Source organism: Eucyclogobius newberryi, unplaced genomic scaffold, assembly GCF_026437365.1.
Source record: "Eucyclogobius newberryi isolate DKJ021-1_F unplaced genomic scaffold, fEucNew1.0.hap1 SCAF_4, whole genome shotgun sequence".
In the NCBI taxonomy this organism is placed as follows: domain Eukaryota; kingdom Metazoa; phylum Chordata; class Actinopteri; order Gobiiformes; family Gobiidae; genus Eucyclogobius; species Eucyclogobius newberryi.
The window spans coordinates 37,666,463-37,679,147 of record NW_027316056.1 but is presented as its reverse complement, the minus strand read 5'-3'; the positions used below and the strand labels follow the sequence as shown (position 1 = coordinate 37,679,147).

The following is a 12,685-nucleotide window of genomic DNA, read 5'->3' as shown; positions in this document are numbered from 1 at the left end:
AACATGACCAAATGTGTAGGATGAGCTCATTTATTAAGTAAACATGACCAAATGTGTAGGATGAGCTTCTCTTGAGCAGATGGTTGTACCGCATTTATCCACTAGATGTCGCCTCTCCGCGCGCGTGAGCAGTTCTGCGTCGTCACCGCTAGAGGCCGCTCTGCTCCTGCTCCATTCCCCCCCTCCTCCTCCTCCTCCTCCAGCCCCGCACCCAGTCCCGCCATTGGTCACTCCCACCCGGGTGACTCCCACTGGGTGACGGCGCGCTGACCCGGCCCCTGCCACCCGCTCCATCACGGCCCGGCCCTTCGCTCACAACCGCGCTCCTCCAGCCCGTGGCCACTCGAACGCACCCGCAGACGGTGAACATGCTAAGCTAGCTGTCAGCCAGCCTTGGATGCGCGCTAGCGGATGCACCGGGTCGGACCCTGCTCCCGCCGCCCGCCGCCACATTCCCGGGCGGATTCGTGTCGACTGACCAGAGTCCGCGAATTCGTGTCCATCCCCCCCCCCTCCTCCCTCCGTGACCGCTCGCGAGCTCGGCGGCTAACGTTAGCAGAGCCCCGCGCGCGAGAGAGACGGCGGCGAAGAAGTAGCGCTAGCCCCGCTGCCGCCGCCTGACGGTGAGTTAGCATCGAGCTAGCGGGATGTCCCGGGGCTCGACGCGGAATTCCCGGGGACGAGCGCGACGGAAGAAACGGGAAAAAAAACGCCACACACGAAACCCGCGCGTCAACGGCACGAGTCGGTCCCGTAACCGCAACCGCGTCTACGGAACGTGTAGATGTCGCGTTGTAGCCGAAGACGGGCCTCGTTTCGCGCAAGTGTGCCGTGTGCTAGCGGGTGTCGCGGCGCCGTCACTGCTCGCCACACGGGACACGTTCCGCCGCCGCCGTTTATTACCGCAGTATTTTGTCTCTGTTTAGCTGTAGTTGACGTATAAATGACGACGAGACGCGCCGGTACGCGCGGAGACACTGCTGGCTAGCGCGGCACGAGCGGCGAAGCTTGCGTTTTAGCCTGGTTTTAATGTAATTTCGTGCTGTAATGTGACCGTGTGTTCAGGAATGCGACTATAGCAAATAGACGCGACGACGTGTGACGCGCGCGGGCTGCTGCGTCCCGCTTCCGGGTTTGTACGTCCTTGGGTTTTGTCGTAAACAGCGCCGGTTTGTCACGTACACGAGCCGCGGAGACAAAGTTCAGATGAATGGAGGCGCTGCAGTGGCTTCACGTGTGGTGTTTGTGAGTTTGCAGAGTTTGTGTGAGACAGAAGGACACAACCAGAGACAGAAGGATGTCCCTGCACCAGTTTCTGCTGGAGCCCATCACCTGCCACGCGTGGAACCGCGACAGGACACGTAAGACCCCGTAACACACAGAGACACGCACGCAGCAGAGACACGCACGCGGCAGAGACACGCACGCAGCAGAGACACGCACACGGCAGAGACACGAGACACGCACGCAGCAGAGACACGCACACGGCAGAGACACGAGACACGCACGCAGCAGAGACACGCACACGGCAGAGACACGCACACGGCAGAGACACGCACACGGCAGAGACACGCACACGGCAGAGACACGCACGCAGCAGAGACACGCACACGGCAGAGACACGCACACGGCAGAGACACGCACACGGCAGAGACACGCACGCAGCAGAGACACGCACACGGCAGAGACACGCACACGGCAGAGACACGCACACGGCAGAGACACGCACACGGCAGAGACACGCACTCGGCCGAGACACGAGACACGCACACGGCAGAGACACGCACACGGCAGAGACACGCACACGGCAGAGACACGCACGCAGCAGAGACACGCACACGGCAGAGACACGCACACGGCAGAGACACGCACACGGCAGAGACACGCACACGGCAGAGACACGCACTCGGCCGAGACACGAGACACGCACTCGGCCGACACGCACGCGGCAGAGACACGCACGCGGCAGAGACACGCACACGGCAGAGACACGCACACGGCAGAGACACGCACACGGCAGAGACACGCACACGGCAGAGACACGCACACGGCAGAGACACTAGACACGCACGCGGCCGAGACACGAGACACGCACGCGGCCGAGACACGAGACACGCACGCGGCCGAGACACGAGACACGCACGCGGCCGAGACACGAGACACGCACGCGGCCGAGACACGAGACACGCACGCGGCCGAGACACGAGACACGCACACGGCAGAGACACGCAGACAGAGAGACAGCTCTGTTTCACTGAGAGGACATCCACAGCAGTCGAGTCGTGTCTGTGGAAAGGGCGATGTCAGGAAATGTTCTAAGATGCTTGGGTGGCAGACGCCGTTCATGCTGAATATATATTTAAAAAAATATATAAATTTGCTGTATTTTCTAATTTATGTATTTATTTTTAATTTTAATTGCGGTTATTTTATTACTTAGTTTACGGATCTGCCGCACTTGGATGATTGATTTTCTACAATATAAATTATTCACAAATTCACTTGACAACTTAATTTTCTTTTTCGTAATTCTTATGATACTTTTCTGTCTTTCTCAGACGCAGTTATTGATCTTGATTCTTTGATCTTTGTCGAGATCGTTCCATAAATTCACTTTAATAAACGTCTCTTCCTTTTATAGTGTCGTGAATCCTGGTTTACGGGGACATTCGTGTCATTTGCTTCATACGTTACTTTGAGAACACTTCGGTCGACACTATCATGCATTTTTTTGTGATTTTAAGTTGAGCTCGATGTTATGTGCATTTTCTGCTGTTTATCGGCGTATTTTACGATTTGAATTGTTAATTATCTTCAATGACACGTTATAGACACAGATCCAGCTTGTTATTCGTCGCTGCGCCTGTAAACCGTGTGGGAAGGTGTTTCGCCGGCGAGGAAGCGGTCGAGCCCGTTTGTCGTGTGTAAAGAGTCTTTCCGCCTCTTTTGTCTCTTTCAGAAATCGCCATAAGTCCAAACAATCATGAAGTTCACATCTATAAGAAAAGCGGGAGCACGTGGGTGAAGACTCAGGAGCTGAAGGAGCACAACGGCCACATCACAGGTGAGTGCGCTGTTCTCGGGAGGCAACTTCCTGTTTGAGGACACTTTCCCCGTTGATAAACATTGCTAAGTTTAGTTTAGTCTTATTTTTTTCTAATTTTTTGCCTTTTTTACTTTTTTATTTGAACATTGAACGACAAAAAAACAAACACATGTCCATGTCACACTTGAATCTGAACTGTTCAACTAACTTCACACATTCAGGATATTCCATTTTCTATTGACAGAAATGAATGAATTATATATGACAAACCTTTTTTTATAGTTTTAATTGGATTATTCTGTCTGTAAATGAGCCTAAACTGTCACACAGGCGTTTAGATTAGGATTTGAAAACACCCCGTCCTAATAATTTTGTACGGGGGCCGACTACGCAAAAAAACGAGTAGCTTCGGCATTCCCTGGACCACGGCTCGGCAGCCAATCAGAGCCAGGCACACAAATTTCATCGACCAATCAGCGCGTAGCATGCAAATTTTCACTTGTAAACGGTAAACTGTAATGGCGGACTATTGTCAAACGCTTCCTGGCCCGATTTGATGATAATATTCCCTTTTTCCCCTAAGATTTATTAATAAAATGGCCGTCCCTGCACTCAAATGCCCGTCCACATTTTAAAATACCCCGTCCAAAATACAGGAAGACGGGTCTCTGTCTAAAAGCCTGCTGTCACAATTATGAACATGTAGTTGCACATTTTGAGTCCAGTCCAGGGGTGTCAAACTCATTTTGGGCCGGATTAAAATGTCTGGGGAGCCAGATTCAGCCCTCGGACCACTAGTTTGACACCTGTGTTTTAGTTCACCTTTGACCCTTTCCCGCAGGTATTGACTGGGCCCCCAAAAGCGACCGCATCGTGACGTGCGGCGCCGACCGGAACGCGTACGTGTGGTCACAGAAGGAGGGCGTATGGAAGCCCACGCTGGTCATTCTCAGGATCAACCGCGCCGCCACCTTCGTCAAGTGGTCGCCCATGGAGAACAAGTTCGCGGTGGGCAGCGGGGCGCGCCTCATCTCCGTCTGCTACTTCGAGTCGGAAAACGACTGGTGAGGCGATGACGCAGTGCATGATGGGAATGAGCGACCACATGGATTTACCGTTTGTTTTTGAGCTAAAGCTTCAGATGAGGCGTTTCCAGGGCAATACACATGATTCTATTTAAATAACTCGAGTTTAGAGATGTCCAGACTATGAGGTTATTCAATAATTGTAATGATTTATGTCACAATACGATCATAAAGGCTAAAAAATATATAATCGTGACAATTTTAGAATATTTTTTTTCTTGTTCAATTTGTAGAAAAGTACATTTTTCAACTAGATTAGGTATTTCTGTTGTTAAATTTAAAAAAAAAAGACTATTTTAGAAGCAAAGTCTTAACATAAATGTCAAGCGCTTTTTATTCTTCCATCTCATTGTTTATGTCAAATAGCACATTCAGATAAGTTTGAGTTCATAAAGCAGGTCACGTAATTAAAAAAAAAAACTAACAAATGTAGGATCTAATTGTTGTTTTTTGGTCGTGATGTATTATAATGTCAAGAATAATCGTACTATCGCGATGTTTATTCTTTCAGTACTTGTGACGTCCCAACTTTTGCATATTCCAGTATTTGCAGCTTTAGTCACGTCAGCCACGCCCGCTTTGCATCATTTTCCCTCCTCGTTTTCTTAACATGTTACTGCTCCTCGATGTGGCACCTGCTTCATGAAATCAAACTTTCCGAATGATTTAAGTGAACACAAACGGTGAGATAAAAAAGCACTTTACAGTTGTTTATATTTTTGAGGAAACGCTGCGCAGAAAGGACTTCATTTTGCTTCTAAAACGTCACATTTCTCTTTTTTTTTTTACTTAAAAAAAACCTGATTTAGTCTGGAAATGGTCACTTTTCAAAAAATGTATACAAAAAATTCTAAATTATTGTAAAATTGTCACTATTCTCTTGGTGTGATTCCCAGCTCTAATATTAATGTCATTGTTTGTTTGTAGTGGTTTCGTTAGCATTAGGGGCTGTTGGCTAATCTCAGCTCAGCTCAACTTTATGGCTGGCCACAAGGGTGTGTCTTAGGTCCCGTCTTATCTGGATTGAATTGTAACTTATTGTTTGACGAGTCTGCATTTTTTACACCGTCAGTACTAAAGATTTAGGCTGCACCTTTTTGTTTTTTGACGAGCGATATTTATCTTTAATTCTGTTTTAAAGTTCACAATTAAAACGCATCTTAAACGCTTGAGAGAACTGAAATTTGAACAGCAAAAAGCGAAATACTAGAATGTGTTTGTGGAGGTCTGTACTTCAGGGTTAGCAGCTTTCATAATTTAGCGAGACGGGATTAATAATGATAATGATGATGATCAAAATAATAAATAGTTAAAATACATTTAAAAAGTAAAGAAAACTATTTAAAAAGAAAAATAATATAATTTTAAAAAGTATTAAACTATAAAAAAAAAGATAATAAAAAATAATACCTTTTTAAAGTAAAGAAAACTTAAAAAAATCTTAAATAATAATGATAATAATAATAATAATGCTGTCTACGCAATTTGGCAATTTCCACCGTTCACATTGCGTTTTCGATTGGCGTGCGATACATCGTTCAGCTTCGCTCTAGACGCAGCATGTGAGCGTGTTCTCCCGGTGTTATATCATCCTGTTTTCAAACGTGGGCTCGTCCTCTGCCGGTGCCAGGTGGGTGAGCAAACACATCAAGAAGCCCATCCGCTCCACCATCCTGAGCCTGGACTGGCACCCCAACAACGTGCTGCTGGCGGCCGGCTCCTGCGACTTCAAATGCAGGTAGGCCGTGGTTTGTCCCGCCGCCGCACGCTAAAGCCAAGTGTGTGGGAGTGACCGTAGTCCGCCCCTCCCCCCCTTCCTCTTCACAGGGTGTTCTCGGCCTACATCAAGGAGGTGGAGGAGAAGCCCGGCCCGACGCCCTGGGGCAGCAAGATGCCGTTCGGGGCCGTGTTGGCGGAGTTCGGAGGAGCCGGTTCGTGTTTCCTTCCGCTGCACAGAACCTGTTTGTGCACGTGTGTCGCAAAGACTGAACCGTGTGTGTTCCCTTTCCAGGTGGAGGGGGCTGGGTCCACTCGGTGTCCTTCTCTGCCTCTGGGAACCGCCTGGCCTGGGTCAGCCACGACAGCACCGTCAATGTGGTGGAGAGCGCCAAGACCACCAGGTACGAGACCGGGCAATTCTGATTGTTTTTGTCATTTACAAAAGGTCTTTGAAACGTGAGTCAGGAACAGGTTTTCCGTTTGACCCACTAGTCCCACCCACTGGCTCCTTTGTGTCACCGCAGCATGACACAGAGACTGTCTGTGAGGTTCTAATGCACTTGTTTTTCTCATGAACAAGAGTCTCTTGTCAGGCAGTTGTTTCCCCATGAGTCCCATGAGTCAGTAACTGTTTAAGACACAACAAAATGCTTTATAAAATGCATACATTCATTATATATTAGTCTGTATTTCTTTGTTACTTCCATTGCCACGTCTCCCGTAGTTTCCACACTGCGCCTTAGAAACCATCTCAAGCTGTTCTTGTTCTTCCAGTACAACCTGTTTGTATCGTTTGAACTGTTGCGACCCGTAATGCGACTCTAATCTTTTGTGTTTTAGTCCTTCACAGTTGGAGACAGAGTTCCTTCCTCTGCTCGGCGTCATGTTCGTGTCTGAGAACAGCGTCGTGGCTGCGGTAAGATCAGGCCGCCTCCTCCCGCGTCGTCTCTATAGCGACGAGCCGCGGCCGAACGTGTAAATGTGTTTGTGTGGTCAGGGCCACGACTGCTGCCCCATGCTGTTCCGCGTGGACGACGGCGGCGCCCTCACGTTCGTGTCCAAGCTGGACCTCCCCAAGCAGAGCATCCAGAGGAACATCTCAGCCATGGAGCGCTTCAGGAACATGGACAAGAGGGCCACCACGGAGGACCGCAACACTGCGCTGGACACGCTGCACCAGAACAGCATCACGTAAGAACCACACGCCGCACCAGAACAGCAACGCGTAAGAACCACACGCCGCACCAGAACAGCATCGCGTAAGAACCACACGCCGCACCAGAACAGCATCGCGTAAGAACCACACGCCGCACCAGAACAGCATCACGTAAGAACCACACGCCGCACCAGAACAGCATCACGTAAGAACCACACGCCGCACCAGAACAGCATCACGTAAGAACCACACGCCGCACCAGAACAGCATCACGTAAGAACCACACGCCGCACCAGAACAGCATCACGCAAGAACCACACGCCGCACCAGAACAGCATCGCGTAAGAACCACACGCCGCACCAGAACAGCATCACGTAAGAACCACACGCCGCACCAGAACAGCATCACGTAAGAACCACACGCCGCACCAGAACAGCATCACGTAAGAACCACACGCCGCACCAGAACAGCATCGCGTAAGAACCACACGCCGCACCAGAACAGCATCGCGTAAGAACCACACGCCGCACCAGAACAGCATCACGTAAGAACCACACGCCGCACCAGAACAGCATCGCGTAAGAACCACACGCCGCACCAGAACAGCATCGCGTAAGAACCACACGCCGCACCAGAACAGCATCACGTAAGAACCACACGCTGCACCAGAACAGCATCACGTAAGAACCACACGCTGCACCAGAACAGCATCACGTAAGAACCACACGCCGCACCAGAACAGCATCGCGTAAGAACCACACGCCGCACCAGAACAGCATCGCGTAAGAACCACACGCCGCACCAGAACCGCATCACGTAAGAACCACACGCCGCACCAGAACAGCATCACGTAAGAACCACACGCTGCACCAGAACAGCATCGCGTAAGAACCACACGCCGCACCAGAACAGCATCACGTAAGAACCACACGCTGCACCAGAACAGCATCGCGTAAGAACCACACGCCGCACCAGAACAGCATCGCGTAAGAACCACACGCCGCACCAGAACCGCATCACGTAAGAACCACACGCCGCACCAGAACAGCATCGCGTAAGAACCACACGCTGCACCAGAACCGCATCCCGTAAGAACCACACGCTGCACCAGAACAGCATCGCGTAAGAACCACACGCCGCACCAGAACAGCATCGCGTAAGAACCACACGCCGCACCAGAACAGCATCGCGTAAGAACCACACGCTGCACCAGAACCGCATCACGTAAGAACCACACGCCGCACCAGAACAGCATCACGTAAGAACCACACGCTGCACCAGAACAGCATCGCGTAAGAACCACACGCCGCACCAGAACAGCATCACGTAAGAACCACACGCTGCACCAGAACCGCATCACGTAAGAACCACACGCCGCACCAGAACAGCATCGCGTAAGAACCACACGCCGCACCAGAACCGCATCACGTAAGAACCACACGCCGCACCAGAACAGCATCGCGTAAGAACCACACGCTGCACCAGAACCGCATCCCGTAAGAACCACACGCTGCACCAGAACAGCATCGCGTAAGAACCACACGCTGCACCAGAACAGCATCGCGTAAGAACCACACGCCGCACCAGAACAGCATCGCGTAAGAACCACACGCCGCACCAGAACCGCATCACTTAAGAACCACACGCCGCACCAGAACAGCATCACGTAAGAACCACACGCCGCACCAGAACAGCATCGCGTAAGAACCACACGCCGCACCAGAACAGCATCGCGTAAGAACCACACGCCGCACCAGAACAGCATCGCGTAAGAACCACACGCCGCACCAGAACCGCATCACTTAAGAACCACACGCCGCACCAGAACAGCATCACGTAAGAACCACACGCCGCACCAGAACAGCATCGCGTAAGAACCACACGCCGCACCAGAACAGCATCACGTAAGAACCACACGCTGCACCAGAACCGCATCACGTAAGAACCACACGCCGCACCAGAACAGCATCACGTAAGAACCACACGCTGCACCAGAACAGCATCGCGTAAGAACCACACGCCGCACCAGAACCGCATCGCGTAAGAACCACACGCCGCACCAGAACAGCATCACGTAAGAACCACACGCCGCACCAGAACAGCATCGCGTAAGAACCACACGCTGCACCAGAACAGCATCGCGTAAGAACCACACGCCGCACCAGAACAGCATCACGTAAGAACCACACGCCGCACCAGAACAGCATCACGTAAGAACCACACGCCGCACCAGAACAGCATCACGTAAGAACCACACGCTACAGCATCACGTAAGAACCACACGCTACAGCATCACGTAAGAACCACACGCCGCACCAGAACAGCATCACGTAAGAGCCACACGCCGCACCAGAACAGCATCACGTAAGAGCCACACGCCGCACCAGAACAGCATCACGTAAGAACCACACGCCGCACCAGAACAGCATCACGTAAGAACCACACGCCGCACCAGAACAGCATCCCGTAAGAACCACACGCTGCACCAGAACCGCATCGCGTAAGAACCACACGCTACAGCATCACGTAAGAACCACACGCTACAGCATCACGTAAGAGCCACACGCCGCACCAGAACAGCATCACGTAAGAACCACACGCTACAGCATCGCGTAAGAACCACACGCCGCACCAGAACAGCATCACGTAAGAGCCACACGCTGCACCAGAACAGCATCACGTAAGAGCCACACGCCGCACCAGAACCGCATCACGTAAGAACCACACGCTGCACCAGAACAGCATCACGTAAGAGCCACACGCCGCACCAGAACAGCATCGCGTAAGAACCACACGCCGCACCAGAACAGCATCGCGTAAGAACCACACGCCGCACCAGAACAGCATCGCGTAAGAACCACACGCCGCACCAGAACAGCATCACGTAAGAGCCACACGCCGCACCAGAACAGCATCACGTAAGAGCCACACGCTGCACCAGAACAGCATCGCGTAAGAACCACACGCCGCACCAGAACAGCATCACGTAAGAGCCACACGCCGCACCAGAACCGCATCACGTAAGAGCCACACGCCGCACCAGAACAGCATCACGTAAGAGCCACACGCTGCACCAGAACAGCGTCACGTAAGAACCACACGCCGCACCAGAACAGCATCACGTAAGAACCACACGCCGCACCACAACAGCATCCCGTGCGTTTAAAAATGGTAATAACTCTAGAGATGCAAAATACTAGGATGAAGTGAATCTATTATAGCAACTAATGGATTATTGTGATTGTCGACCAATTTAGTAGAAAAATTGTTTTATGAACTACTGTTTGTACAGATAAAACATTCGTCCCTTTGTTTGAATGCGCACCCTCTTCCTGTTTTCAAGAGGCCGCCTCCCATCAAACCTGGTGCGTGAGCTACAGTCCCGCTCCTACAGTTTGTTTATTAGCATCGGATCATCTCTCGTCTCTGTAGAGTTCCGTCTCTTCTGAGCTCGAACAGTCTTTCTCTGTGTCATGTTCGATCAACCACGCATGTGCAGCCAGGGAAACGTGCTGCTATGGGAACGAGGTTGCAGGTGTGCAGCAGCACGCAGGGAATGACTGACAAGTGGGAGAACTACTCGGCTGTCCACGCCACCAGGAAATGAGACTCTGATTGCGCCCCAAATATCCTACTATTCCTTTAAGACTTGGCACTGATTACACCAGAATGAAGAAAAAGCTGCTTCTTCTTATTTTTTTTATTCTTATTCGTCTTTATTTTCTTTCTTTGTCGTCTTCTTTTTATGACACTTTTTTAAAAATCTAAAATGTACAGGCCTTAAGCACAAAAGCATCTTCTACACAACAAAACAAATGAGATCCTCTACACACCAATAACAAATGGATTTAGTGTCCCGTGGGGCGTGCCTCGTTCCACAGCTGACACACGGGTGATGGCTTTTATGACTCTGACTCGATGTGTTTGTCCGGTTTCTCCACAGCCAAGTGTCTATCTACGAGGGAGACAAAAGGGATTGTCGCAAGTTCTGCACCACAGGCATCGACGGAGCGATGACTATTTGGGACTTTAAAGTGCGTATTTAAAACATCTGTTTAATGAAGACACTGTTGAGTTTGTCAATGTAAGATGAAAACAACAAAACGTATCTATTACTAGAAAATCAAGAGCGATCAAATCCAAGTCCCTAATACCAACTATAGAGCAAAGTAAAAAGGTCAATTATATGATTTTAATAACCAAAAAACCTGATTTTAGCTGACCGAGTGACCGTTTATTCAATGGGAACAAAATATTTCTCTTTAGACGTTTTGCAAATTCTGTGTATTTTTTAAGCACAACTAATCCAAGTCGAGTCTCGTGATGATGTTTATTGGTCCTGTATAATTGCGATTACAGATAATAATCGTGACATCCCGGCCGGCAGCTTGACCCCGACGCGGTTTGTACGAATACATGCGTTCGCACATCCGGGCAATTCCCAGTACTTCCAGGAACTTGTACGGTAGCAACCGAGTCCGCCATTTTGAAAGGGGCACGCTCGTACCCGACAACCGCACGTCTACTACATACGAGTGAAAACGCCAGGGCTTTCAATCGAGTACTCGTAGATCGCTGGCCGTTCCAAATCGGGCCGGTCAGTCGGGCGATCCTTCCATAAACCATGTGGCGTTCTGTAAGGACACTGCTCTGTTGTCTGACCAAGGAATGAGAGCTTTGTCGTGTGCCTTAGTTTGCCGTTATTGTCTAGAGAATGAAAGTATTCGTAGCTCGTTATGCCGTCGAAAAAGGATGCAGTCGTGGTAGTACAATAATGTGCCGTCTGCGGTTGCTAGTATATCGCGTTCCTCTTTCAAAATGGCCGCCCGGGTTGCTGCGAGGGAAGTCCCGGATGTATGACGTCACCGCGAACGCACGCACACGGCTCTCCTGTATTCGTAAAAATCCGCGCTTTCGAATTGCTCGGTTCCTCTCCGGGTCTCGGTGTCCGCATTGGGCACGACGCGCAGGAACTCTCGCCGTTCGCGTTTTCGCGCTCGTCGTCGTGGTTGAGCGGCGAGCGACAGAGCAGCTCTTCTAGATTGAAATGAATGGATCGCGCTCTGTTCCACGTCTGAACTTCTGCATCTTTTCTTCCTCCCGCAGAGTCTAGAAGCTTCAATCCAGGGCCTCCGCATCATGTGAAGAAGAGAATGAATGAAACACTAGACGCTGCACCTCCTTCCTCCCCTCCCCTCTTTCTCCTCCCTCCATCCTTCATCCCTCCATCCCTCCGGCTAGTAACACACACACACAAAGCACTCTTCAGAACTCAAAACGCCCGCTCAAGCACGAAACGCGACACTGCTCCAACAACCCTGCAATATTAGGCTCGTCTCCACGGCAAATTTGAACAGAATTATTAAAGATTTTTATGCCTACAATAGTATACAAAAAAAAATAAAAAATCTAGTATATTTTCTATTTCAAGTTATAATAAAGTTTTAATTTTCTTTCGATCCTCCTGTAAAAAAAAAAAAAAACGATACAAGGAGCAAATGCTAAGTCTGAACATATTTATTGCTGTTATGGAATTGAGCAGTGATTTGATGCATTGTGTGACACGCCCATCCCATAATACACACCTCACATCGCCACCACCCGACTGACACCGTGTGAAGTCACTCTTTTTGTTTTATATATTAATATTTTAAATGAAGGCTAACTGAAGTGGGAGC

The 12,685-nt window shown here is 50.2% G+C and overlaps 1 protein-coding gene across 1 annotated transcript; it reads left to right on the top strand.

Moving 5' to 3' along the window:
- The first annotated feature begins 306 nt into the window (after nucleotides 1-306).
- On the top strand, nucleotides 307-12,162 carry arpc1a (actin related protein 2/3 complex, subunit 1A). Its single transcript, XM_072462844.1, has 11 exons — nucleotides 307-623; nucleotides 1,258-1,361; nucleotides 2,960-3,064; nucleotides 3,888-4,110; nucleotides 5,762-5,869; nucleotides 5,959-6,062; nucleotides 6,143-6,251; nucleotides 6,691-6,766; nucleotides 6,848-7,041; nucleotides 10,951-11,041; nucleotides 12,114-12,162. Exons 2-11 carry the CDS (start codon nucleotides 1,298-1,300, stop codon nucleotides 12,150-12,152), a joined length of 1,113 nt encoding a protein of 370 aa, XP_072318945.1. The 5' UTR covers nucleotides 307-623; nucleotides 1,258-1,297; the 3' UTR covers nucleotides 12,153-12,162.
- Nucleotides 12,163-12,685: the final 523 nt, after the last annotated feature.